General features: G+C 64.0%; 1 protein-coding gene and 1 long non-coding RNA gene across 6 annotated transcripts in view; one reads left to right on the top strand and one right to left on the bottom strand.

The window, feature by feature from the left end:
- The window catches only part of PLEKHA6 (pleckstrin homology domain containing A6), a 51,305-nt gene that overhangs the window by 627 nt on the left and 23,137 nt on the right, over positions 1-27,541 (top strand). For 4 of the 5 annotated variants that reach the window (XM_059867438.1, XM_059867442.1, XM_059867441.1 and 1 more), the window contains one exon: positions 184-241. In XM_059867438.1, the coding sequence (XP_059723421.1) occupies positions 216-241 (26 nt within the window). In that variant the 5' untranslated portion in view covers positions 184-215. Of the gene's footprint in view, positions 1-183; positions 242-18,690; positions 18,714-27,541 lie in introns of those variants that run through there. The other variant, XM_059867439.1, reaches the window with a different exon arrangement.
- LOC132338173 (uncharacterized) lies at positions 13,966-15,434 on the bottom strand. Its single transcript, XR_009489402.1, has 2 exons — positions 15,325-15,434; positions 13,966-14,816 (listed from the first exon to the last, which is right to left on the bottom strand). It is a non-coding gene; the product is annotated as an uncharacterized LOC132338173 (long non-coding RNA).

The following is a 27,541-nucleotide window of genomic DNA, read 5'->3' as shown; positions in this document are numbered from 1 at the left end:
TGAGGAGGAGCCTCAAACTTCTCCAAAAACGCAGTTTGAGCCTTGTGAGAGCCAACCACGGCAGCACAAAGCGTCACCATCACCCCTCAATCCCTTCCCTCACCGTCCTGCCCTTCCCTGGGAGGGGAGGGTGACACCGGTGGGGACAGCGAGGGTGACCCCGCTGCTGGCCTGTCCCCGCAGGGCTGCCCCGAGGCTGGGAGGTGGACACCACCATGCACGGCGGCCTCTACTTCATCAAGTAAGTGAGGAGGGGCCGGGGGTGAAGCTTTTGCAGCCCGGGATGCTGCGGGACGCTCCCCGGGCAGGAGCTCCGCAGGGATGGGGCAGGAGCAGCCCCAGCTCCGGGCCCTGCACCTGCAGCTCCATCCCAAATGCAAAATCCTCCTCGGAGGCTCCGGGGTAGGGTGGGCGAGCCAACCACCCCCTTCCCCGCGTCATCCCGCAGGGAAACATCCCCCGGAGCCCGGCGGGGAATTCCTGGAGCTCCCGGGTGGTGTGGGGAGGAGCCCGGTGGCGCGGAGGGTCCCTGGGGCTCGGAGCTGGCTGTGCTGGCCGGGCCGAGGCAGCAGCGGCTCCGTCAGGCTCCAGCCCGGGGCGCTGCTCCCGGTTCATCCCACTGGGTTGTTCCCCATTCCCTCTCGCCCCTTCCTTGCCTCCGGTGCTGGGATCGGGGCCGTGGCGAGGCGATTTCTGTGTCTAGACAGGCTGAGAGCTGCAGGCTGTGCCTCGCCTCGCGTGGGGCTCCGGGTCCTGCCGGGCGAGGCTGTTCCAGACGGGATCTTTGAGCCCGTCCCTATCTGGCTCCCGGAGCTTTCCCTGTGTGCCCAGACAGCAATAAAATCCCGGCGAAGGGAGCAAAGATCCCCCGCGGGCTGGAGCAAAGCGCCGGGATCAGCCGCTCTAATCTGGGCAGTGACCTTGAGGCAGCCCCAGACGGGGCCGGGAGTGCGGCCGGGGCTGCTCCGGGAGCCTCCTGGAGGGGTTGGAGCTGTCACCTCAGGAGCCACCTTCCTGTGTGTGCCGGGACATGGGAATGTCACAGCAGAGCAGGGAATGGGCTGGGGCTGCTCCGGGAGACTCCTGGAGGGGTTGGAGCTGTCACCTCAGGAGCCACCTTCCTGTGTGTGCCGGGACATGGGAATGTCACAGCAGAGCAGGGAATGGGCTGGGGCTGCTCCGGGAGACTCCTGGAGGGGTTGGAGTTGTGACCTCAGGGGCAGGGACCACCTTTCCTGTGTGTCCTGGGACCTGGGAATGTCACAGCAGAGCAGGGAATGGGATTGGGCTGCTCCAGGAGCCTCCCGGTGGGGTTGGAGCTGTCACCTCAGGAGCCACCTTCCTGTATGTGTCCTGGGACCTGGGAATGTCACAGCAGAGCAGGGAATGGGGCTGGGGCTGCTCCAGGAGCTTCCAAGTGGGGTTGGAGTGGTGGAATTTTGTTGTGCCTCCTCTGGAGCAGGGATCACCTTCTCTGGACAACACAGCACCTGGGAATGTCACAGTGGGGCAGGGAATGGGTTAGGGCTGCTCCAGGAGCCTTCTGGAGGAGCTGGAGCTGTGACCTCAGGAGCCACCTTCCTGTGTGTCCCAGGACCTGGGAATGTCACAGTGGGGCAGGGAATGGGTTAGGGCTGCTCCAGGAGCCTTCTGGAGGAGCTGGAGCTGTGACCTGAGGAACCACAGCCCTGTGTACACCAGGACTTGGGAATGTCACAGTGGGGCAAGGAATGGGATTGGGGCCACTCCAGGAGTGTCCTGGTCAGGCTGGAGCTGTGTCCTCTGAGTCAGGGAGCGCCTTCCCTGTGTGCCCCAGGACCCGAGAATGTCACAGCAGAGCAAGGGATGGGACTGGGGCTGCTCCAGGAGCCTCCTGGTCAGGCTGGAGCTGTGGTGTGCCTGTGCCAGGCTCCTCTGGGGCAGGAACCACCACCTTCCCTGAGCCCCTGGGAATGTCACAGCAGAGCAGGGAATGAGGTTGGGAGGTGGTGGCCACCAGGCTGGGGAAGGGTCCTGCCAGCCCCACCTGTGCCCCAGGGGACCGAGTGGTGGCCATTGTCCTCCAGAGGTGGCACCAGGCCCAGCTGTGGAGAAGGGAAGCTCCAGGGGATGGCAGGCACCCCCCAGCCTGGAGTCCCAGTGCTCCCACCCAGAAATTGGGATTTTTCATCCCAGTCCTGCCCCCGGCTCTGCCTGCAGCAGGAGAGGCCCTGCTGTGTCCACGGCTTTGGGATGGGGCTGCTCCAGCCACAAAGGGAGCAGGGAACAACCCGACACCAAACTGGGGTGCTCAGCCTGCCTGGGGGCTGGGGGGCTCCCCGAGAGCTCCCCAGCTTCTCCTGGGCTCTTTTTGGGGAGCAGGGGCACAGTGGGAGGTGGGGCAGCCCCTGTGGATCCCCTCTGCCTGCGGAGCCGGGGAATGGCTGGGGACGTGGCCTTGGGGAGGGGACAAGTGCCATTTTGGGGTCCTGCAGTGGGCTGGCAGGGAGGGAGGGTGTCCCCCCGCGCTGTGGGGACACAGGAGGCAGCAGATCCAGCGAAAGCCACCCCTGTGGCCAGCCCCCAAAGCCCTGTGGCTAATGGGGGATTATAGGATCAAGGGTGGCGCCGGTTTTCCCTTCCCAGAGCGCCCTGGCTGTCCCCAGGCCTGGCACAGGAGGTCCCTGTGGGCCCAGAGCCCCAGCTGGGTGCCAGCAGGGTGCCAGCAGGGTGCCACCACGGGCCTGGCAGCTGTGACAGGCAGAATGAGGGCAGTGCCATGGCCTGGGGCACGGTGCCACGGCTGTAGGGCTGCAATCTGCAGGGCCAGTGCCTCCCTGCCCAGCCCCAGGAGCCACCAGGCCGGGCTGGGGACCTCAGCAGGGTCCTGCCAGCCCCACCTGAGCCACCCTGGCCACCAGTTGGGCTGTTGGGGACTGTCCTGCTACCCATCCCTCCCTGTGGGTGACAATCCCGGGGTGCAGAGCCTGGGGGTGCAGACCCCACCCCACTCCAGAGGGATCCACACCTGGCTGGCACCGAAGGGTGCAGGATCCCGAGGGGTGTGGAGGGATGTCCTGTCTGATCCAGGGGGGATGCAGGGACCTCTCTGCCCCCCATCCCAGTGCTAGGGTGCCTGGGGAGCACTGTCCAAAGCTGGGGTGCAGGATCTGGGATGTTGGGATGTGGGAAAGGGAGCAGGGGGATGCACAGGGGAGCTCGGTCCAGGCTGTGCCCAGGCTCTGGAATTTGGGTCCAGGCTGTGCCCAGGCTCTGGAATTCGGGTCCAGGCTGTGCCCAGGCTCTGGAATTCGGGTCCAGGCTGTGCCCTGGTTCTGGGATGTGGGTCCAGGCTGTGCCCCGGTTCTGGGGTGCAGGTCCAGACTGTCCCCAGGCTCTGGAATTCGGGTCCAGGCTGTGCCCAGGCTCTGGGATGCAGGACCAGCGGATCCCGGGGCTGCTCCCCGCGGGGTGCGGGGGCTGTGCGCGGGGTGGGCAGCACGCTCCAGCCCCTCGCAGGGTCGGGGTCCCCTCGGTGCGGCCCAGGGGGGCTCGGCGCTGTCCCCCCGCGGGCTGCGGAGGTGGGGGGCGGTGGGGGCGGCGCGGCCCCCCCGCCCTGCTCGGTGCCAGCCCGGCGTCACGTGCCGCTCGGTGGCCCCCGAGCATGCCCAGCTCCGGCTGCGGCTCCGGCTCCCGCTCCGGCTCGGGCTCGGGCTCGGGCTGGGGGTGGCCGGGAAGATGCTGCGCCCGTAGGCAGCGGGGGGGGACCGGCCGCTGCCCGCCCCGCACGGTGAGTGCCTCCGGCGCGGCTCCCTTCTTCCTCCTCCTCCTCCTCCTCCTCCGCTCTTCCTCCTCCTCCTCCTCGCGGGCGCTGAGCTGGGGGCGCGGAGCGGCAGCGCATCCCCTCGGGGTGTTGGGGGGATCTTTTAGGGAAGGGGAGGGGGCTGCACTCCGGCCCCATGGGCAGAGCAGGGCTCGCTGTGGGGGTCGGCACCCCCCGGCCGCCCCAGGGGCTCGCCCTGCACCCCCTGCCCCTCGTGCCGAGCTTTGGGTGAGGAGTGGCCCCCCCCCGAGCTGTCCCCGCCGTGTGTTTATGGGCTGCGAGCTCGTTTGTGCCCCCAAAACCCCAAATGCTGCGGGCTGGGACCCTCTGGGTTTGGACCCCCCGGGCTTGGCCCCGACTCCGTGCAGGGGCAGAGCAGCGCCGCGGCTTTGGGGGAGCCCCGCTATTCGCTGTCTCAGCACCCCCAAACCCCATCCTGGTGAAGGGGGGCTCGGGAGGGCCGGACCCCCCAGCGCAGCGTGCCGCTGGCCCCCGCGCTGCGCCGGGGACGGGATGTGATGGATGGGGCTGAGAGATGTCGTCTGGCGCTTCCCAGGAAAGCCGAGACCTTCCCTTGGCTCTGCGGCTCGTTTCACTGCCTGCTGCGAGCGGAGAGCCATCCTCCTCCTCCTCCTCCTCCGGGCCGGGAGGAAGGGCAGCGCCGCCGCTCCGGGCCCCCCTGCACCGGGGGGTGTCTGGCGGTGCCGGAGACGCGCGAGGCGCAGCCGCTGCCCCGAGCCCTCAATCGCAGCTTTGTTGCGCCGCTCGCAGCTCGGAGGGAAGCAGCCTCTGATTCATCACATGATGGGGATGTTAATACGCCACGAGTCTATTAAAGCCCAGCGGAAGGGGCCGGACCGGCCTCCCCCCGGGGACTCGCCTGGGACCCCGCTGCTGACCGCGGGCCGGGGGCGTCCGGTCACTCCGGGCTCTCGGCCACCTCCGAGGGCACCGTGCAGCACCTGGCGCTGCCATCCCGCGGTGACGCGGTCCCTCGGGTGCAGGGGGGCGGGCCCCCCGCTCCAGATGGCCGCGGGAGCCGCTCCGTTAATCCCTGCGTGCGGGGAGGGGGCCGGGGGGCACCGCGGGCTGCGGGGAGCGCCGGCAATGGAGGGAGCCGGGGCTGGCGTTTGCTGCAGGATCCATCGCTCCAGGCTGGCTGCGGCGCTGCGTGCGGCTCTGCAGCCGGGCATCGGCAGCACCCCGCTGCTTTCTCCCACTGCTGCGCGTCTGCAGGAGCGCCTGCAGCCCGCCGTGAATCCTTCCATGGATCCCTCCATGAATCCCTCCACGGATCCCGCCGTGAATCCTTCCATGGATCCCTCCATGGATCCTGCTGTGAATCCTTTCATGGATCCCTCCATGGATCCCGCCGTGAATCCTGTTGTGAATCCCACTGTGATCCCTCCATGAATCATGTTGTAGATCCCTCCATGAATCCCACCATGATCCCTCCATGAATCCCACTGTGATCCCTCTGTGAATCCCTCTCTGATACCTCCATGGATCCCACTGTGAATCTCGCCTTCAATCCCACTGTGATCCCTCCATGAATCCCTCTGTGATCCCTCTGTGAATCTTGTTGTGAATCCCACTGTGATCCCTCCATGAATCCCATTATGATCACTCCATAAATCCCACCATGAATCCTGCCTTGAATCCCTTTGTGATCCCTCCATGAATCCCACCCTGATCCCTCCATAAATCCCACCCTGATCCCTCCATGATCCCTCCATGGATCCCACCCTGATCCCTCCATGGATCCCACCCTGATCCCTCCATGGATCCCATCCTGATCCCTCCATGAATCCCTCTGTGATCCCTCCACGAATCCCACCCTGATCCCTCCATGAATCCCATTATGATCACTCCATGAATCCTGCCTTGAATCCCTCTGTGATCCCTCCATGGATCCCTCTGTGATCCCTCCATGAATCCCACCCTGATCCCTCCATGGATCCCACCCTGATCCCTCCATGGATCCCACCCTGATCCCTCCATGAATCCCACCCTGATCCCTCCATGGATCCCACCCTGATCCCACCCTGATCTCTCCATGAATCCCACCCTGATCCCTCCATGGATCCCACCCTGATCCCACCCTGATCCCTCCATGGATCCTGCCATGAATCCCTCTCTGCACCGAGCTCATCCCGGGTGCCCAGCCCTGCCCACGCTGGGCTCAGTGTGTGTGTGTGGCTGCTCCAGACCCTTCCCCTGGGTCCTGCTGGCATTTCCTCATGGGAAAGGCGAGCTCCTGAAGCTCCTGTCCCCCTCAGACCTGCACCCGTCCCTCTTGTCCCCGTCCCTTCACCAGGAGATGCTTCCCAAGCCAGCTCCTTCCCTCCTCGGCCTGGCAGAGCCATGGCTGGGGGACACCTGGGCCTGTCACCCCCCCAGCCACCCCGTGGGGACACAGAGCCAGGATTAGGATCCCTGAGAGGAGGAGGCTGAGGAATTACAATTCCTGAGCTAGAAATCCCATGGGAAGCACAAATCCTGCCTTTATGGACTTTGGTGTTTGCAGGGCACCCCCAGCCCACCATGGGGACCCCCTGGCACCCATCCTGCTGCACTGGGTACCACGGACATCCCACAGCCACAGGGGCTGTGGGGAGGGGTCCCCAGGTGCCCAGAGGTGCCCCTGGCAGAGGCGGTGACAGGGTGACAGCGGCTGGCACCGGGCTGGCGCTGCAAACCGCGTTTTCCTGCCGAGTTCCCATAGAAACAGGCGGGAGCAGCCGCGGGGCTGGCGAGGACGGGCAGAGGAGGGACGGGCAGGAGGGTGAGGGACGTGGCTGGCACTGCCTGGGTGAGGCCACGGTGCCAACACCTCGAGGGCACCGCTGACCAGTGGCTGCTTCATTCCCTGGGGAAGGGACAAGGGACAAGAGCACGGCCGTGGCTGTGTGTCACCGTGACACGGGTGAGTGTGTGTCCATGTGTGTGTGTGTCGTGGTGCCCACACCCCCCACGCCACTGCCAGGCCTGGCCTCGGGCACAAAACCCACCCCAGATGGGCACGGAGGGGATTTTAATCCCCCCGAGGCCCCCTGAGCCAGCCAGGCAGGGCCGGGGTTGTTTTCTGCTCCATCTGTGCCCTCGGGAATCAGCTGGGCTGGGGATTTCTCCCAGAGCTGGGCTGGAAGGGGCTGCGTGGCTCCGTTGCTGCTCCTCTCTCTCTCTGTGTCTCTCTCTCTGCCAGGATTTGGTAGTAGCATCCCCCACTCCTGTTTTCCTTGGAAAACACGATCATCCGCAGCAGCAGCAGGCAGGAACAGCGCCTCGAGGAGCGCGCTGCTGCCTCCTCTCCAGCCTCCTTCCTCCGCAGCGTTCGCAGCTCTCCGCCCACCCGGGGAAGTCCTGCCCTGCCGGCAGCCCCTTCCCACTGCCCCGCGGGGAGGTGATGATCCAAAACATCCCAGCTTCTCCTGGCACGGCTCGGGAGAGCGGGGCACGGGTAGATTGAGAGAAACCTGCGGGCAGAGGGAGGGAAGGGGCACGTGTGGAGCCCCAGTTCCGGCCCTGCCTGCTCCTTCCACCATCCCAAGCTGGAAAATCCCCCGGGATTGGGATGTTCTGTGCAGGCAGTGCTGCTTTTCCGTGTGGATTTGGTTTGGTTCTGGTTTTTACCCAGTGGCAGCAGCACAGGGAGCCCTCCCAGGGCCTGTCCAGAGTTCTTCCAGAGCTCCAGAGCCAGGCTGGAACTGGGAAAAGGCTCCGGAGCAGCGGCTGGGGGGCGAGGTGGCTCTGGCATGCAGGGAATGAGGCTGGATGGTGGCAGGGAACAAGGATAGATGGTGGCAGAGGCTGGATGGTGGCAGAGAGGCTAGATGGTGACAGGGAGAGAGGCTGGATGGTGACAGAGAGGCTGGATGGTGACAGGGAGCAAGGATGGATAGTGACAGGAATGAGCCTGGATGGTGACAGGGAGTGAGGCTGGATGGTGGCAGAGAGGCTGGATGGTGACAGGGAACAAGGCTGGATGGTGGCAAGGGAGTGAGCTGGATGGTGGCAGAGAGGCTGGATGGTGAGAGGGAACAAGGATGGATGGTGACAGGGAGTGAGGCTGGATGGTGAGAGGGAACAAGGATGGATGGTGACAGGGAGTGAGGCTGGATGGTGGCAGGGAAGGAGCCTGGATGGTGGCAGAGAGGCTGGATGGTGGCAGGGAAGGAGCCTGGATGGTGAGAGGGAACAAGGCTGGATGGTGGCAGGGAAGGAGCCTGGATGGTGAGAGGGAACAAGGCTGGATGGTGGCAGGGAAGGAGCCTGGATGGTGACAGGGAGTGAGGCTGGATGGTGGCAGGGAACAAGGATGGATGGTGACAGGAGTGAGCCTGGATTGTGACAGGGAGTGAGCCTGGATGGTGACAGGGAGTGAGGCTGGATGGTGGCAGAGAGGCTGGATGATGAGAGGGAACAAGGATGGATGGTGGCAGGGAAGGAGCCTGGATGGTGACAGGGAACAAGGATGGATGGTGGCAGGGAAGGAGCCTGGATGGTGGCCGTGGCCGGTTGTGCCCTTAATCTTCGAATTCACTAAAGCTCTTTAATAAATATTCAAAGTCACCAACTTCTCAATTAAGGGATGAGGCAGCTCTTGATCCGCGTTTCTGGGTCAGCCGGAGAAAGGCCATTTAAGACCTTTGATGTTGCCAGGGAATAAACACCGGGCTGTGCAGGAGGACGGGACGGGTGGCTCGGCCTCCTCGGGGCAGCCCCGAGCCCAACCCTGGCTGCTCCTGACTCATGGGCTCGTTTTGGGAGAAAGTGGAGCTGCTGGAGCGGCTCCAGAGGTCACGGAGGAGCTCCGAGGGCTGGAGCATCTCTGCTTAGAGCCAGGCTGGGAGAGGAGGCTCCAGGGAGAGCTCAGAGCCCCTCCCAGCGCCTGAAGGGGCTCCAGGAGAGCTGGAGAGGGATTCGGAACAAGGAATGGAGGGACAGGAAGCAGGGAATGGCTCCCACTGCCGGAGGGCAGGGATGGACGGGATTTTGGGAAGGAATTCCTGGCTGTGAGGGTGGGGAAGCCCTGGAATGGATTTCCCAGAGAAGCTGCGGCTGTCCCATCCCTGCAAGTGTCCAAGGCCGGGTTTATGGGATTTGAAAGTGTCCCTGTTCCCTGCCCAGCTCTCCCAGAGGAACTGGAGGGCTCTGGAGTTCACTGGGACCCTCTGGACTCACGGGTGGTCCCCACCCCGCCAGGGCCCCCCGGCTCTCCAGGGCTCTTCAAACCCTCTGTTTACCTCAACAGCAGCCGCCTGCACGGGTGTTAATTGCAGGAGCCGGCAAGGCACTAATTAGGGGATAATGAGGCGCCTTTGTGTGTGTTTGGCAGCCCGGCGACAGACGCCCTGCTCCGAACACCGAACAGCCCGCGGGCCGGGGGTGGGCCGGGGCGTTGGGGAGGGGCCGTGTCCGTGATCCTGGATCGTGTCCCTGATCCTGCGCCGTGTCCATGATCTTGGATTGTGTCTGTGATCCTTCCACGCTGTTTCCATAATCCCCGTGCTGTGTCCATGATCCTGGGCCGTGTCCGTGATCCTGGATCATGTCTGTGATCCCCCCACACCGTGTCCGTGATCCTGGATCATGTCTGTGATCCTGGATCATGTCCGTGATCCCCCCGTGCCGTGTCCGTGATCCTGGATCGTGTCTGTGATCCCCCCCGTGCCGTGTCCGTGCGTCCCCCACACTGTTTCCATCATTCCCACACCATGTCCGTGATCCTGGATCATATCTGGGACCCCCCCCACACCGTGTCCGCGATCCTGGATCATGTCTGCGATCCCTCCATGCCGTGTCCGCGATCCTGGATCATGTCTGCGATCCCTCCATGCCGTGTCCGTGATCCTGGATCATGTCTGCGATCCCCCCGTGCCGTGTCCGTGATCCTGGATCATGTCTGTGACCCACCCCGTGCCGTGTCCGTGCGCCCCCCACACTGTTTCCATCATTCCCACACCGTGCCCGTGACCCCGTGCCATGTCCGTGATCCCCCACTCCGCGTCCCCCCATCCCCTCTCCCGGATTTGTTCAAACCCCAGCCCCGCTCCCGAGTCCCCCCGGAGCCTTCCCGAGCCTCCCTCCCTTTGTTCTCGGAGCGGGAGGCAGGACCCACTGCGGCCATCCCGGTGCCCTCGGCCATCCCAGGGACTGTCCCTCCCCTCCTCGGCGCGTCCCCACTCCTGGGGGGCTGGAATGGGGGGGCTGCGGCTTGTCCTGGTGAGCATCCCGCATCCTCCCGCTGCTCCCGCACCCCCATTCCTGCCTCTCCCGCCGTTGCCGTTCCTCCCCTCCCGCCGCAGCCACCGGGAGCCGCCGCTGTTCCCCTCCGAGCTTTCCTTACGTAACGGAGCCGGCAGCGGCTCCGGCAGCTCCCGGGCGGCACCGAGGCCTGGGCGTCGCATCCAGGTGGAAAAGCAGGGATGTGGCTGCTGGATTTCTCCGGGATGGGGTGGGAGATCCCTCTCCAGGGACAGGCGGGGTGGGAGTGGAGCTGGGAGGGATGTAGAGGTCCAGGAGGGTTTGGGAAGACCCCCAGGAGGGTTTGGCAGACCCCCAGGCAGACCCCCAGGAGGGTTTGGGGAGACCCCCAGGAGGGAATTTGAGATCCAGGAGGAATTTGGAGATCCTAGAGAGTTTGGAGAGACCCCCAAGAGGGTTTTGAAGGTCCAGAGGAGTTTGGAGGGACACCCAGGAGGGTTTGGAGGGACCCCCAGGAGGGTTTGGCAGACCCCCAGGAGGGATTTGGAGAACCAGGAGCATTTGGAGAGACCCCCAGGAGGGATTTGGAGATCCTAGAGGATTTGGAGAGACCCCCAGGATGGTTTTGAAGGTCTAGGAGGACTTTTAGGGATCCACAGGAGGGTTTTGGAGATGCAGGAGCTTTTGGAGGGACCCCCAGGAGGTTTTTGGAGGTCTAGAAGGATTTGGAGGGACCCCCAGGAGGGTTTTGAAGGTCCAGGGGAGTTTGGAGGGACACCCAGGAGGATTTTGGAGGTGCAGGACCCTTCACGGTGGGTGCTGAGCTGCAGCTGAGCTGGGGGATGAGGTGCTGCTGATCCACGGGGACAGAGCTGGGGACAACCAGGACCAAGCAGCCTCCACGGGCTCGGGTGGCTCCGTGGGGCTGTCCCGGAGCCCCGGGGATGCCGTGCCGCGGCTCGGGCTCCGGTGGAACAGCCGGGACCGGTCCGGCAGCCCCGGCTGCCTCCCCGCCCTGCCCGGCCGGTCCCGCGGGGCCGAGCCCCGAGCTCGGCAGCGCTTCCCGGAGCGCCGGAACGCGGAGCTGCCGCACGCCCGGGGGGCTGCCGGGCCACGGGGGAGGGGCTGTGCCCGTGGCAGAGCCCTGGCACAGCATCCCAGCTGGGAGGAACAGCTGGAAAATTCCATCCCACTGGCACTGCCCGGCCTGGTACCCACAGCCCGGGCTGGGCACCGGGAGGGCTCGGAGGGACCCCCAGGAGGGCTTTGGAGTTCCAGAAGGATTTGCAAGGACCCCAGGAGGGTTTTGGAGGTCTAGGAGGGACCTTCAGAAGGGTTTTGGATGTCCAGGAGTGTTTGGAGGGACCCCCCAGGAGGGTTTTGGAGGTCCAGGAGGATTTGGAGAGACCTCCAGAAGGATTTTGGATGTCCAGGAGTGTTTGGAGGGACACCCCCAGGAGGGTTTTGGAGGTCTTGGAGGGACCCTCAGAAAGGTTTTGGAGGTTCAAGAGGCTTTGGAGGGACTTCCAGGAGGGTTTTGGAGGTCCAGCAGTGTTTGGAGAGACTCCCAGGACTCTTTGGAGGGACCCTCAGAAGGGTTTTGGAGGTCCAGGAGGGTTTGGAGTGACCACTCCTGGCGGGCTGTCCCCTTGCCCAGTGTCCTTGGTGGCCGTGGCTGTGGCCAGGCGTGCCCAGATAAGCGGGATCCCGCAGGAATGTGATTTATGGGGCCAAAGTTCACCTGCCCTGTGCAGCCACGGCCCCTGGGATGTGGGATGGCCCAGAGCAGACAGGGTCACCCCCTCCCAGGTGCCACCAAGCCCTGGCCCTGGTGGCAGCAGGGACAGAGGGGCAGCACAAACCCCGTTCCCGTTCCGGTGGGATCATCCCGGGAGAGAGATGGGAGGGGGTCCGAGGGACTGGGGCGCTGCCCACCGAGGCAGAGCCACCGCGGGTGATTTTGGGGCGCGGGGGCTGCCGGATGCCTCAGCAGCGAGGCTGGGAGCAGAACACGCACCCTTAACCAGGGAAACTGAGGCACGGACCCACTCAGCGCGCCGTGTCCCATCCCCGCTCCAGAGGGGTTTTTTGGGGGGTGGGACGGGTGGGATGTGCGCGCCTGTGCACCCGCGGGCACCCAGCAGCCCCACTTCCCATTTCCGGATCGGCTTTGGGTGTTGCCATGGCCTAATTAGCGGTAATTGCTCTCTAATGAGGCAGCAATCCTGCGGCGGGCCCGCGCTCCGGAGCGCTTCCCCCGCCCCGGGCCGTGCTCCCGGTGGGCGTGGGCGGGGGTCGCGGGGACTCCCGGGACACCTCCCGGAGAGATTTTGGGACATCCGGAGACAGGGGTCGCTCCCTGGTGGCACTGGGGACAGCGGGCGGTGGCGTGTCCCCGCAGTGCCCGTGCCAGCCTGGCAGGCTGCTCCGAGCGCTGGCACTCTGGGGACTTCCTCTGCCTCACCCCCGCTTGTCCCCGCTGCTGGTGCCACCCCTCGGGCGGTGTCACCCCGCTGTGGCAGGGTCACTCTGCTATCGGTGTCACTCTGCCGTGGCGGTGCCACCCTGCTGGCGGTGCCACCCCGCTGTGGCAGGGTCACCCTGCTGGCGGTGCCACCCCTCTCTGGCAGTGCCACCCCGCTGGCACGGTCACCCCGCTGCGGCAAGGTCACCCCACGGGCGGTGCCACCCCTCTGGCAGTGTCACCCCACTGGCACCGTCCCCTTTCCCTGACCCACCCTGCCCCAGAGGAAAAGCCACCCCACGCCAGCCCCGTGTCCCCCCAATGCCATCAAGCGGGTCCCCGCTCCTGCCCCTTCGTGCCGCCCTCTGCGGGCCAGCAGATGCCAGGGAGGGGTGCCACCTGAGGGAGCATTTTGGGGTTTTTTCCCTTTAATTCTCCAATTTAACCCCCGGAGGGGGTGTCCCCAGGCGCGGGCAGATCCCAGGAATGGCCCCGAGGGTGCCAACGCTGCCACCGGGACGGGGGCGGGCACCGGGGCTTGGCGCAGCTTCTGGGGTGACCCCTGGAGCCGCTCCCCCCTCCCCGGGCTGGGTTTCTCTCCTCTTTTCCCTCGGGGGATGCTCAGCCCGCGGTGCCCCCAGCGAGGAGGAGGAGGAGGAGGAAGGCTCAGGTGTGTGCCAGCCCCAGGTGTGTGCCAGCCCCAGGAGTGTGCCAGCCCCAGGTGCCCCTCGCTCTCCGCCGCGGGTTTGTTTTCCTCGGCTCTCCTTTCAGCTCGGCTGAGCAGCGATGATTTGCAATTCCAGTTTTCGTGGCAGCACCTAATGGGGCCGGGCTGGGTGTGCCCCCCCCGGCGCTGTCAGGGGAACCCTGACACATTATTTGCTCTGCTTTGTGATTTATTTGTTATTTTGGTTGCGTGAGGTTTTTTTTTTATTTTTAATTCCATTTTTCCCCTTTCCCCTGAACCAACGCTTTGCCTGATTAGGAAACAGCGACCACGGGGGAATGGGGTGGGAGTTTGAAAGCTCATCCAAGCGAGAGGCTGATGGGGGAGGAGATGTTTGGGGATGTTTGGGGGGTGCTGGACCCCTCAGCCTTGGGGTGCAGGGCTGGAGGAAGGGCTGCTGATAGTGCCGAGGCTGCCGCGGCCTTATCTCATCCCCGCCTTATCAGCAGACATGCTTGAGCTGCAGATAAGCGGGACCTTGGGTTCAGGCTCGGGTTGCTGGAGCAGGGGGGGGATGCTCCGTGTCCCGGCAGGGGTGGGAGGTGTTGAGGGGGCTGAACCCCCTGTTTGGGAGTGGGGGATCCCCTCAAAAGCTCGGTGTGGGGTTGGGGTCCCAGAGCAGCCCCTGGGCAAGTGGAGGCTGCGCCTTTCCTCGTGTGGATGGGGCAGGGATTGGGGCTGGGAACGGCCTGGGGGGGGTTGGCTCTGCTCCTTCTTCTCTTGAAGTGAAAGAAACTGAAGAAAAAAAATCATATTTGGGGCCAGTTTGATGGTTGTGCATTCAAAACACTCATGGAGAGGCTCCCAGTTTCTCCTCCATCTCCCCCACATCTCCCTCTGTGCTGGCAGGAGCCCCAGCCCGTGCTGGAGTTTCTCTGCTCCACCCCCGGGGATTTTTGGGGGTGCTGGAAGGTGATTTGGCTGCTGCCAGGCCTCGTGGGAGCTGCTCAGGGGGGATTTTCATACCAGGGACACGGTGGGTGCTGTCCCCAGGAGCCAAAATCCTCGGGGTGGCCCTGGGGAGGAAATCCTCATCCCACTCCATCCCAATTTGCTTTTCCAAAACACCTCTGGGGGATGCTGAGGCTCAGGGCGCTGCACCCCCCTGTCCTGGGGATTGTCACCATGCCCTGTGCTTGTCCCTGGGGACTCTGGGGACAGCTGGTGGCCCTGTCCAGCTATAGGGGCTGGATCCAGGAGCTCCAGCTCTTCCTGCCGGGCTCGGGCAGGGCGCTGGGAGCCGGGGGAGCAGCAGGTGGCTGCGGTGGTAAACAGGCTGGGATCGTCGCTGCGCCCCGGGGCCGCTTGTGCAACCGGGGCGGGGAGCTGGCTCCGAGCTCCGTGCGGCTCCCGCTGGAGAATTCCAGCCTGGATCAGCCTTGGGAGCACAGGGAACATGAGCTGCCCCTTCCCAAAACTCAGCTCCCAGGCACAGAGATGTCACAGACGGAGGTGTCCCCACTGAGGTGCCACCGGGAGGCTTCACCTGCTGCTGGCAGAGCTCCTGGCATTCCCTTTGTGGATAATTCCAGGATGATCCCAGTGGCCCTGAGCAGGACACCCAGCCCAGCCCAGCCTCGCCCGTGGTATGTGACCGTCCCAGTTTGGGGCTGAGCCTGAAGAATTGGGAAAAACAGGGCAGGGTTTTGTCCTCCGGAGGGTTTTGTCCCTCTGCAGGAAGGGCGGGAATTCTTCCCACACAAGGAAGTCCCGAGGTGGCACAAGGAAGTCTGCAGTGGCACGGTGTGGCCACACCTGGCCACCAGCCACCGTGTCCCCAGCCAGCCCAGGGTCCCCCCAGGGTGGCACCGGCCACGCTCTGCCCTTGTCACGCCCGTGGTGTCACCTCTGGGGAAGGGGACATTTCCCGTGGCCACAGGTGCCCCATCAGCTGACCCAGCGTGGCGCTCAGCCCCTCCCACCTGGATTTTTAAGGCTAAACCCCGCGGTTTTCGCTTCTCCCACACGGTTTATTCCCCCGTTCCCAGGAGGGCGGTGCCCACCCGGTGCCCACCGGGGGTCCCGTCCCCTTCCCGAAGCCCAAACCCCTCTCCCAGCGCCCGGAGCGCTCCGTGGAGCCCGAGCACACCTGAAGCACCACCCCAAAGCAGCGAGAGGCTCCACCTTGAGCTGGCACCCGCACGGGGGAGGGCACGACTGGCGACGAGGGGCTCGGGCAGCGTGGCTGTCGCTGTCGCTGTCGCAGCGCCTGGCGTGGCCGGGAGCAGCGGGAGTGGCAGCGCGGCCGGGGGTGTGCGTGGTGTTTATATAGCGAGGAGCCGAGCTGCAGGTTCGGATTTCAGCCCTCGCTTATCGGTCGTGCTCGGACGTGGCGGCTCCAGGAGGCCACCGAGGCTTTTCGCGTCCCTTCCCCGCCAGCCCGGGGCTCCGGGGCTCTGGAGCAGGTAACCGAGGCGCTCCGTCCTCACTGCCCGGCTTTGGAGGGGTTAAAAACGGGACTGGGGCGATGGAGGGAAACTCCGAGGGATGGAGGGGTTGGAGCTGCGCCGGGGGGAGCCAAAGGTGGGGTTTGGAGCAGCCTCGGATGTCACACGGGGAGAGCGGGACATGCACGCTCCCAGCGTGGCCTCGGGCAGGTGGCACGGCGGGCACGGGCCGGGCCGTGCCGTGCCGTGCCAGGGGTTAATTCCGTGCCGGAGCTGCGGGGAAGGTGTGGCAGCAGGATAAGGCTGGCACGGGAGCGGAGCAGGGGCAGCTGGGGCTGCTCAGGGCTCTGATTCCAGCCGGGTTTGGAGGGGATCCTGCCCGGCTTTGGGGGACCCTGCCCGGCTTTGGGGGACCCTGCCCGGCTTTGGGGGATCCTGCCCGGCTTTGGAGGGATCCTGCCCGGTTCAGAGGGATCCTGCCCGGCTTTGGAGGGATCCTGCCCGGCTTTGGAGGGATCCTGCCCGGCTTTGGGGGATTCTGCCTAGTAGGAAGGGGATCCTGCCCGGTTGGAAGGGGATCCTGCCCAGCTTTGAGGGGGATCCTGCCTGGCTGGAGGCATTCTGCAAGGCTGGAGGGGATCCTGCCCATCTTGGGGAGATCCTGGGGGATCCAGCCCAGCTTGCAGGGATCCTGCCTGGCTTTGGGGGATCCTGCCTGGCTCGGGGGGTCTCTCCCTGTGCCATGGGCCGGGCCTGAAGCCTGGGGGAGCAGCCCTAAGGGAGCTGACTGGGATTCTGGTGGAGATTCCAACTAAAATCTCCTGGAAGTGCTGCTTCAAATCCCCTGGGAGAGACCCCGCCGTGTCCCCTGCTTTGTCCTCTTGAAAGGGAAGTTTTAAGAAAGGCTCCTTTAAATTGACCCTTCCCTGCGGGCCCTGTCAGGCTTCCCAGAGTTTTCCTGGAGCCTGGAACAGCCCTTTGCTCCCCAAATCCCAGAGGCAGGTGCCCCAGCCCCTGATTGGCAGCACCGTGTGGGTGTGCTGGGATTTCCCTGGCCTGCTGTGGGATTTGGGATTTGGGATGGTTGTGGTGGGATTCCCTGGCCTGCTGTGGGATTTGGAATGGCTGTGGTGGGATTCCCTGGTCTGCTGTGGGATTTGGGATTTCCTGCCCTGCTGTGGGATTTGGGATGGCTGTGGTGGATCATTCCTGGCCTGCTGTGGAATGTGGGATGTGGGCTGGCTGTGGTGGGATTTCCCTGGCCTGCTGTGGGATTTGGGATGTGGGATTTGGGATGGTTGTGGTGGGATTTCCCTGGCCTGCTGTGGGATTTGGGATGGTTGTGGTGGGATTTCCCTGCCCTGCTGTGGGATTTGGGATTCCCCGTCCTGCTGTGGGATTTGGGATTCCCTGCCCTGCTGTGGGATTTGGGATTCCCTGCCCTGCTGTGGGATTTGGGATTCCCTGCCCTGCTGTGGGATTTGGGCTGACTGTGGTGGATCATTCCTGGCCTGCTGTGGGATGTGGGATGTGGGCTGGCTGTGGTTTCCATCCCATGGCTCCCAGCCATCCCTGGGATGCCCGGGAGCTGGGAATGATCTCTCCAGCACTGGCAGGGGGCGGGTTTGGAGCTGAGCTCAGTCCTGGCTCCATCCTGCTCCGTCCTCCCTTGAGCTCACCCCGTCCTGCTGGGACAGGAAAAGGTGAGGGGGGAAAAGGCACCTGGGCAGGCTGAGGGCATGGATGGCTCTTCCCTGCTTCCCTAAGGAGCGAGCTTTGGGATCACATTCCCTTCATTCCATCCCCCCTGGATCCACCTGTGATCCCCCCTGGATCCACCTGTGATCCCCCAGCTCCCTCCTCAGCCCAGCCTGCTCTTCCCACGCTTTTATCCCAGCTGTGCCCTCTGGGAATGTGGGATGGCCTCGAGCTCTTCCCAGGGCTGAGACCCATCCCAGCTCCCTGGGCTGTTCCAGCTCCTCGGTCCCTGCTGCCCGTGAGGACCCTTGGAGGGATCCTGTGGCACTTTTGGGAGGGATCCAGTGTCCCAAGAGGGAATCCCTTGGACATTCCAAGAGGGGATCCTGTGACATTTTTGGAGGGATCCTGTGGCACCCTTGGAGGGATCCTGTGACATTTTGGAAGGAATTCTGTGGGCATTCCAAGGTGGGGATCCTCTGACATTTTTTGAGGGATCCTGTGACAGTTTTGGTGGGATCCCGTGAGCATTCCAAGGGGAAATCCCATGGGCATTCCAAGAGGGCATCCTGTGACAGATTGGGAAGGGATCCTGTGACATTTTTGGTAGGATCCTGTGACAGTTTTGGTTGGATCCTGTGGGCATTCCAAGGCAGGGATCCTGTGACAGTTTTGGTAGGATCCTGTGACAGTTTTGGTGGGATCCTCTGACATTTTTGGTAGGATCCGGTGACAGTTTTGGAAGGATCCTGTGACATTTTTGGTAGGATCCTGTGGCAGGTTTGGAAGGATCCTGTGGCAGGTTTGGTGGGATCCTGTGACAGTTTTGGTTGGATCCTGTGACAGTTTTGGAGGGTTCCTGTGGGCATTCCAAGGCAGGGACTTCGTGACATTTTCAGAGGGATCCTATGACAGTTTTGGTAGGATCCTGTGACAGTTTTGGTGGGATCCTGTGACAGTTTTGGAAGGATCCTGTGACAGTTTTGGTGGGATCCTGTGGGCATTCCAAGGGGGAATCCTCTGACATCCCAAGGGCTCATCCCGAGCTGTTCCCCCGCCTCCCAAGGCCCCGCCGAGGGCTGTCCCCAGGCCGGGACTGGCCCGGCTCCAGCCCGGCTCAGCCATCCCGTCCTTCCAGCTCCCCTCCCCGGCTCCCGAGGCCGCTCCTCCCCGCGGGGCGGAGGAAGGGCCGGGGCCGCGTTTATTTGTGGGGGAGAAGGAAGGGGGAAACTGGCACCGGGCTCCGGCGCAGATGGGATTTCTGGGAAGAGGCGCTCTGGGGCTGGAACTGTCCCGATTCCCAACTGGAAGCATCCCACGGTGACCAAACTTCATTCGCCCCGCCGAGCCCGACCCGCCCGTGGCGCTGCGGAGGTGGCGCTGGGAGGGGAACAAGCGACACGGCCAGGGCTGTTTGGTGACACAGAGGTGTGTCCTTGTCCCCGCGCCGCCTGGGAGACTCCCAGGGTTTGGCTTTTGGCTCTCTCTGTTTTCCCCCAGCAGATTCCTTGGCTTTTCCCCCGTGGCTGCTCCCCGGGGCTGCTCCGGGCTTGGGGCGCTGATGAGGACGCGGTTGGGAAGCTGGGAATGAGCTGTGATTCACCGGGAAGCCGTTCCCGGGCACACCAGGGTGTGGTGGGCTGGAGGTGACACTAAATCACGGTTGTCACATCCGAGGACAGCGAGGGAAAGGCTGCGGTTCCCCCCGGGATATCTCAAGGGAATTTTCCAGAGGAAATCCTGGCAAAGGCTGCAAATCCTGAGCTTGACCCTGGGATTTGGGGAGCCCCGAGTGTGTTTTTTTAGACCTTTTTGCTTAGGACAAACCCGATTTGGGGGACCTTTGGCTCTTTTGTACCCAGAAATCGGTGAGGTGGGCACGTGCCCATTTTTTGGAGGGGCTGGAGCTGCCGTGCCATCCATGGGTGCCAGGCTTGGCTCCACCATGGCTCTTCCCAGGCGTTTGGGAATGCCTTTGGCTGCTCCACACATTTCCTGGCACCCACGCCGTGATCCTGGGCCACTCCCGGGGCCGTGGGATGTGCCACAGATGGGTTTGGGGCCGGAGAGCCACCGTGGCCAGCCCAGAGCCACCTGGAGCCAGCCTTGATCCCGTCCTCGGGAGCTGTTTGGTGCAAAGCCCTTGCACAACCGGCACGGTTGTGTCACCGCCGGTGACAGGCTGTTCCCAAGCCCAGCAAGGTGTGGGATCAGATCTAAAAAAGGAGAATTTCCCCATTCACACCCAGCCGGACGCAAGGGACGTGTGGCGCTGCACCAGCAAAACAATGGGGACGCTCGGCGAGGTGACGAGCTGCCCACGGTGACAAGTTCGCTGTGTCACCGGAGCACATCCCAGCCTTGGGACAGTGCCTGGGATCCATAAATCTCCTGGCAGGGCCTGGATGGTGCCGCTGGCACCTTCCCAGCCTCCCGCTCCGGCAGGTGTGGGGCTCCGAGGCGCCGGCTATGCCAGGAATGTGCCGAATGTGTCGGGGCTTGACTGCGGGAGGTCGGGGCGCGGGGTTGGGATGAATCACCGGAGGCCTGGCAGCGCTGCAGCTCCCGGGCTGGGGCAGAGCCAGCGCTGCCCAAAGCCCCGATCCAGAGCCTCCAAACAGCGCCGCGAAATGGGATCCCGTGGTGGCAGCAGCCACGTGGAAGCTGCCGCTGTCTCACGGCCCTGAGGTGCCGCGTTTGTGGCTTTGTTGGTTTTTTTTTGAGTGCGGGAGAGCCGGAGTGGAAAATTGGGGAGTTTATCCAAAAATCATCAAGAGGCTCCACAGGGAGCGGTGCAGCCTGGTGGACCTCAGGGTGGGGCTCACTCTGACCCCCATCCCGGTGGGCCAGAGAGGGAATTGCAGCTGCTGGGTTTGCAGAGCCTCAGGGATCACTGCTGGGAGCAGGGGGATGCTTCGCTTTGCCCCCCTGCACCCCCTGAGCGCTCCCAGTTTGGGGCGTTCAGAAGGAGTTTGTGGCTTTCCATCCCAGATGGGTGCGGGGAATGGGAATTCCCAAAGCTGCTCCCGTTCCACGGCATCTCACGGACACGAGGAGCCAAACCGAGCCCCACATCTGCAGGGCCTTATCAGCCGCCGCTCCTGCCTCGCTCCCCCGGGCGGTTTTGTGGCCGTTCGGTGGGATTTGACCGTGATTGAAACCATCCCTTGGCCGCCCCGGCTGCAGCCCGGGGGTGGTGCCGTGCAGATGTTTGTCCAAGGCTGTTTGTGATCATTCCAGCCCCGACGCCCCCGGCGCTGCAGCTGGGGCTGGACAAAGGCGAAATTCCCGCGGTGGCCGTGTCGGGAAGGTGGTGCCGGTGCTGTGAGTGCTCCGGGGACGTGGGACAGGGGTGAGGGACAGGGTGGAGATCCTCTGTGTGCTTGTGGGGACAAGCTGAGGGGGCCTGGCATGGGATGCTCCTGGGAGCTGGTGACAGAAGCACAGGGTCCCCAGGTGCCACCGCGCCGCGGGGCTGTGCAGGGACACTGCAGGGACGCCACTCGAGCGGCGGCGCAGCCCGAGGTTAATCATTCAACCCCTCGGCAGGTTGGGTAACGCGGCCAACGGCGCGGCGGGGGCGGGGGGAGGCGACAGGGACATCTGTCCGTCAGCTCCGCAGGGCTCAGGAGCGGGGACAGCGCTGTGCTCCTCCTCCTCCAGCCCCCTCTCCATGGGGATGCAGGCGCTGATCCCGATGGTCCCGTGGGGACCGCAGCGTGCGGGGGGCAGGGGGGGACAGGGACACTGTGACAGCGCCGTGTGGCGGCTGAGCGGGAGCCGAGCTGGCCCCCGGCACGGCTGAGGGAGCCAAGAGCCGCAGCTGGGTTGTAAACACGCCGGGATAAAGTTACAGCCATTGATGATCCTTGGAAAAGCTGCGGGGAAAGGGAGAGGGAGCTCCGAGAGCCCCGAGCTGCGGCCCCGGGGTGCGAGGAGCGGTCCCGGGGTGCGGGGAGCAGTCCCGGGGTGCGGGGAGCAGCCCCTGCCCCTCGGGACCAGCCTGAGCGTGGGGACAGGAGGTTCCAGCCTGGGACAATTTGAGCAGCTCGGGGACACGCGGGGCTGCTCCCAGCGCTCCTATCCCGGGGACAGGGGACAGGGGAGGGGTGACACGCAGCCAGGACGCTGCAGGAGCAGCCGCGGGTCCATGGGGGTGCGGAGCCCCTTGGAAACCCTTTTTTCCTGCCGGGCCGCTCGTCCTGCGGTGACTTTGCCGTGTCACGGTGCCATTAAAGGAGAGCAAGGGATGGCTCCCGGCGCTCCGCCCGGAGCCGAGGGGGTTAAGCTGGCGGCAGCTGCGGCGGCTGTTAATGATTGATACCAATGACGGTCTCCATGGGCTTGGAAGGGAAATCATCCGCCCCGGCCGGCTGCGGGAGAGCCACCGGCTCGGCGAGTGGCGCAGCGGGCGGAGGGGACGCGCGGTGGCACCGGTGAGTGTGAGCGCGTGTGTCTCTGTGTGTGCTTGTGCAGCCTTGTCACAGAGCCCGGACGTGTCACACGGACCCTGGACGTGTCACACAGAGCCTGGATGTGTCACACAGAGCACGCAGAGCCGGGCCATGGCACTCGTGGGCCATTGTCTGCGGCCAGTGGCACCTCGAGCAGCGGGTGGCCCGAGGGTGGTGACAAGAAGAGGTGGCAGGAGCAGCACGCCAGGCACGGTCCCGTCAGCACCTGGGTGTGATTATGGAGCCCACGGCTCGGGCAGGTGCTGGGGATTTGTCCCAGCAGGATTTTCCCTGCTCCGTAATCCCCTGAGCTGACCCGGCCGGGGAGGGGTTGGGGCCGCGCTCCTTTGATGCCGGGGATTGCTCGGGGCAGGAATTCCCGGCCGTGGAAGCGGCTTCCTAAAGAGCTTAGGGAGAGTTCCAGCCCTCCAGGGGTGGGTGGAGGATGAGGTGGGAATGGTGGCACTGGGTGGGGATGGTGGCACTGGGTGGGGATGGTGGCACTGGGTGGGAATGGTGGCTCCAGGTGGGAATGGTGACACTGGCTGGGAATGGTGGCTCCAGGTGGGAATGGTGACACTGGGTGGGGATGGTGGCTCCAGGTGGGAATGGTGGCACTGGGTGGGAATGGTGGCTCCAGGTGGGAATGGTGACACTGGCTGGGAATGGTGGCTCCAAAGTAGGAATTGTGGCACTGGGTGGGAATGATGGCACTGGGTGGGGATGGTGGTTCCGAGTGGGAATGGTGGCACTTGGCTGGGAATGGTGACTCCGAATGGGGTTGGTGGCTCCATGTGGGAATGGTGGCTTCATGAGGGAATGGTGACACTGGGTGGGGATGGTGGCTCTGGGTAGGAATAGTGGCTCTGCAATCCTGGTGATCCCATGCACAAGGAACTGGGTCTTTATCCCCACCAGGGGACAATGGAGTGACATCAGAGCTGCCAGGACACGGACTGTCACCCGCTCTGCCGTGATCCAGGGCTGTCACCCTCCCCAAATGTCCCCCCGTGGGATCAGGACGCTGCTCCCACTCCTGCTCCAAACCCCGGCAGCAGCAGCGGCGCTTTTTGGCCGGCAGCCCCGTGGGCCGTGCCTGGGACGGAGCCGGGGTTTCCAGGGAGATAAAACACAAACTCCCGGTGCTTTTTTTGTGCTTTTTGTGCTTCTCCCCGACCCCAGCTGGCGCGGCAGCGGGGGACTCGCCCTCCCCGCCGCCGCCGGCCACGCTGGTTGCCAGCAGCCGCTTTGTTCTCTGGAAATCCCCGGCCTTCCCCCGCTCCCGGCCCTCCATCCCCCCGGGAGCTTCTCCCGCTGTCCCTCCCAGCGCCCCCCAACCCCGGGATGTCCCCGAGTGACGCTGCTGATGTCGCACACGGCCCGTGGGTGCGCGGGAGCTGTCGGCCGCCCTTCCCGAGGACTTTGCCCGGCTGGGCAAGGCTGGCACCGCTGCCCAGGGCATCCAGCTCGGCCTCCTCCCCCGCCTTCCCTCCCTGAGCGCTCCCACGGGAATCGCGGCATGAGGGGGAGCTGGTGGCCAGCGTGTCCTGCAGGAGAGGGTGGCCCTGGGATGGTTTCTGGGGTCTGGGTGTCCCTGGGATGGTTTTTGGGGTCTGGGTGGCACTGGGATGGTTTTTGGGGCCTGGGACATCCTGGGCTGGTGTTGGGGTCTAGGTAGCCCTGGTTTTTGGGGTCTGGGTGGCCCTGGGATGGTATTTGGGTCCTGGGAGGTCCTGGGCTGGTGTTTAGGGCCTGGGGTGCCTTGGTTGGCATTGGGGTCTAGGTAGCCCTGGGCTGATGTTTGGGGTCTGGGTGGCCATGGGATGGTTTCTGGGGTGTAGTTGGTCCTAGGATGTTTTTTGGGGTCTGGATGGCCCTGGGATGTTTTTTGGGGTCTGGATGGCCCTGGGATGGTGTTTGGGGTGTGGGGGATTCCCAGCCCCCATGCCCAGGTGACTCCACTCAAAGCCTCGAGGTGATTTGGAAATGGCTCCAAGAGCAGCCAGGGGAGGAGGTGACATTGGGGACATGGCTGGATGGGCCATGGCTGCTGCTGCCGCCTTTCCTGCCCTCTCCCAGGGCTGCCATGGAATTCCTACAACTCCAGCAGGCCGAGGTCTCGCTGGCCAGGGCAGGAGCTGGGATGGGCCCATGTGGAGATGGAGAATTTAATTCCATTTATTTTTTCAATCCCTATGGTCCATGCAGGATGGACCAGAGTGCAGAGAATCCCTGGGGTTTTGTGCCTTACAATCTGGGGGTTTTTTGTGCCCCCTGGTTTTTTGTGCCTTAAAATCCATTTTTTCCCACCCTGGGCTCCTCTGCAGAGCGGGGCTCAGCAGTTTGTCCTTGCTCCCCTGAGGGTGGATTGTCCCTCACGGGGACCGTGGGTGACAGGGTGACCCCGAGTGCCCTCCCCTGGGTGCTGAGTGCTGCAGTTCTTGGGGAGAACAGAGAAGGGGATGGCCAAGGGCTGCAGCAGGAGGAGAGGGAAGGGAAGGTTTGGGAAGGTTTGGGAAGGGAAGGTTTGGGAAGGTTTGGGAAGGTTTGGGAAGGGAAGGTTTGGGAAGGTTTGGGAAGGTTTGGGAAGGTTTGGGAAGGTTTGGGAAGGTTTGGGAAGGTTTGGGAAGGTTTGGGAAGGGAAGGGAAGGGAAGGGAAGGGAAGGGAAGGGAAGGGAAGGGAAGGTTTGGGAAGGGAAGGGAAGGGAAGGGAAGGGAAGGGAAGGGAAGGGAAGGGAAGGTTTGGGAAGGGAAGGGAAGGTTTGGGAAGGGAAGGGAAGGTTTGGGAAGGGAAGGGAAGGGAAGGGAAGGGAAGGGAAGGGAAGGGAAGGTTTGGGAAGGGAAGGGAAGGTTTGGGAAGGGAAGGGAAGGTTTGGGAAGGGAAGGGAAGGTTTGGGAAGGGAAGGTTTGGGAAGGGAAGGTTTGGGAAGGTTTGGGAAGGTTTGGGAAGGTTTGGGAAGGTTTGGGAAGGTTTGGGAAGGTTTGGGAAGGTTTGGGAAGGTTTGGGAAGGGAAGGGAAGGTTTGGGAAGGTTTGGGAAGGGAAGGGAAGGTTTGGGAAGGGAAGGGAAGGGAAGGGAAGGGAAGGGAAGGGAAGGGAAGGGAAGGGAAGGGAAGGGAAGGGAAGGGAAGGGAAGGGAAGGGAAGGGAAGGGAAGGGAAGGGAAGGGAAGGGAAGGGAAGGGAAGGGAAGGGAAGGGAAGGGAAGGGAAGGGAAGGGAAGGGAAGGGAAGGGAAGGGAAGGGAAGAAACGTGTCGGGTGTGTTTGGCTGGGGGCCATGTGAGCCCCATTGTGGGAAAACAGATCCTGGATCAGCCTTGGCTGTGCCATGTCCCTGCCCACCCCAGGACACTGCTGACAGTGACAGAGCCCAGCTGGTGCCACAGCCACGGTGCCAGCTCTGGGCTGGCAATCCGGCCTGGACCTGGCTCAAAGCCCCCCAGCCTGGCACAGCGCCAGTGACACCGAGCTGGGCTGGCAGAGGGTGACACCCCAACACAGAGCCTCCTGTGGCTCCCTGTCCAGATTGCTGTCCCCAAAGTGTCCCCACAGCCTCCCCTGGCAGGTGCCATCCTGCCGTGGTGGCAGCGCCACCGGGCAAGCTCTGGCATTGTCACCAAGGAGGGCTGGCACACGCCCGCAGCCGTTGGGGGACCTTGTCCCCGGATCCTTGGCTGGTGGTGATGGAGGAGTGGGTGAGTCACTGTGGTGGGGACAGGGGACAGGCAGCACTGGGGCGTTTGCCACTGGTTCAGACCCTGGCATGAGGCTGGTGCTGCCCGTGGGTGGTGTGGTGGCCGTTTGGCCAGGGATGTGTGTCACCCTGTGTGCCAGGTGCCCTAAAGAGGTCGGTTTGGGTTTGGGTCTGGCTTAGTTTGGGTTTGTTTGGTTTGGATTCAGTTTGGATTTGGTTCACTTTGAGTTTGGGTTTGGATTTGGTTTGGGTTTGGTTTAGTCTGGATTTGGTTTGGTCTGGATTTGGTTTAGTTTGGATTTGTTTCAGGTTTGGTTTGGGTTTGGTTTAGTCTGGATTTGGTTTGGGTTGGGATTTGGTTTAGGTCTGGATTTGCTTCGGTCTGGATTTACTTCAGTTTGGATTTGGTTTGGTCTGGATCTGGTTTGGATTTGGATTTGGTTGAGTTTGGGTTTGTTCTGGATTTGGTTTAGGTTTGGATTTGGTTCTGTTTGGATCTGGTTTGGGTCTGGATCTAGTTTGGGTCTAGATTTGTTTCGGTCTGGATTGGGTTCAGTTTGGATTTAGCTCAGTCTGGATTTGGTTCAGTTTGTGTTTAGTTCAGTTTGTGTTTTTAGTTCAGTTCAGTTCGTGTTCAGTTCAGTTTTTGTTTCTTTAGTTTGGATTCAGTTCCGTCGGTGCCGCAGCGTTGGCACATTCTGGGATGGGCTGGGACCACTGGTGCCACCCCCGGGCTGGTCACTGGCGCTGAGCTCACCCCAGAGGGGCACAATTCGGATTTTTGGGAGGAAGTTGCGGTGCTGGGCCGTGTCCCACGGTGCTGCCGGGATTTTCGGGAGCAGGAGGGAGCCCAGCGGCCTCCCCGCGCTGCGTTTCCTTCTTTGGAGCTTTCCTGGCCGTGTCAGCGCCATCCCTTCCCTCCCTCCTGCCCAAGGATTTTCCTGCCCGCCCTGAGGGCTTTACATTCCCTTCCCAAACTCCCGGCGGAGCGTGGCTCACCCCAAATCCCGCTCTTGCCCCTTCCCAAGGGCTCCCCGGGGTTTTCTGGGGGTGCTGATGCCCTGCGGGGTCTGTCCCCCCCCGTTTGGTGCTTGTGCCCATCCTGATCCCCGGAATTTCCTCTCGGTGTCCCCTGGGGAAGGAACAGCCGCGGGGAGAAGGGGGACACACCCAGGGATGCTTTGGGGACACCCGGGGATGCTTTGGGGACACAAGCAGGGGGAAGGGACGCAGCCACTGAATCCAGGGCAGCGACAGAGCTCAGCTCAGCGCGGCTGCTTCCCTCGCTGTGACACCCGCCCTTCCCGCTGCCCTGCCGGGCTGGGGGGGTCGGGAGCCCCTCACCAGCCCCTCTGAGCCCCCTGAACCCCACCGAGCTGCCCGTGTCGCCCTTCCCCTGCCACCAGCAGCTCCCCGGCTCCGCACCTGGGCTGGGGGAGGCGGCTGTGCCGCGCTGCCCTTCGCCTCTCCTCTGCGGGGACGCGAGCGGGAGCTGTTTGTCCCCGCTGTCGCCTTCCTCGCCGCCTGCCGCACACCGGGGCGGCCCAACCCCGCCGCTACCGGAGCCCCCCGGAGCCCCCTCGGAGCCCCCCGAGCTCCGCCACCGCCGCCAGCGGCGCCGCCGATGCCACCGGCGCGGGGCGCGGGCGACTGGCACGGCTGGCAGAGCACGGGCAGAGCCCTCGCCCACCGCCCGCGTCCCCCTGCCCCGCGGGGCCGCCCCGGTGGCCCCGCTGTCCCCTGGCAGCGCGGTGGTGGCAGCGGGCACCCGGAGCGGTGCCATGCCGGGAGCCGGGAGCGGGCGCTGAGCCGGGCGGGCACCCGGGACCATGCTGAAGTTCCGGGCGGACCGGAGGGTGAGGTAGGAGCCCGCAGGGGTCTGGGGGGGCCCGGGGGGACCCGCGGGGAGCCGGCGGGGCGGGACCCCCGGCCCGGGCAGTGGATCCGGGCAGTGGCTGCTGCATTGCAGTGCTGGGAGGCGATGGGCACTGGCGAGGTTCTGGAGCGGGGGCAGCCCCGGGAGCGGCCGCCGGGCGCTGCTTTCCGGAGCTTTCGGCTCCTCCCGGGGGCTGGGGGCGCGGGCAGCTTTGGGGTGGGGGGAGGCAGCTCG

Source organism: Haemorhous mexicanus, chromosome 25, assembly GCF_027477595.1.
Source record: "Haemorhous mexicanus isolate bHaeMex1 chromosome 25, bHaeMex1.pri, whole genome shotgun sequence".
NCBI lineage: Eukaryota > Metazoa > Chordata > Aves > Passeriformes > Fringillidae > Haemorhous > Haemorhous mexicanus.
This window is presented reverse-complemented; position numbering and strand designations above follow the sequence as displayed.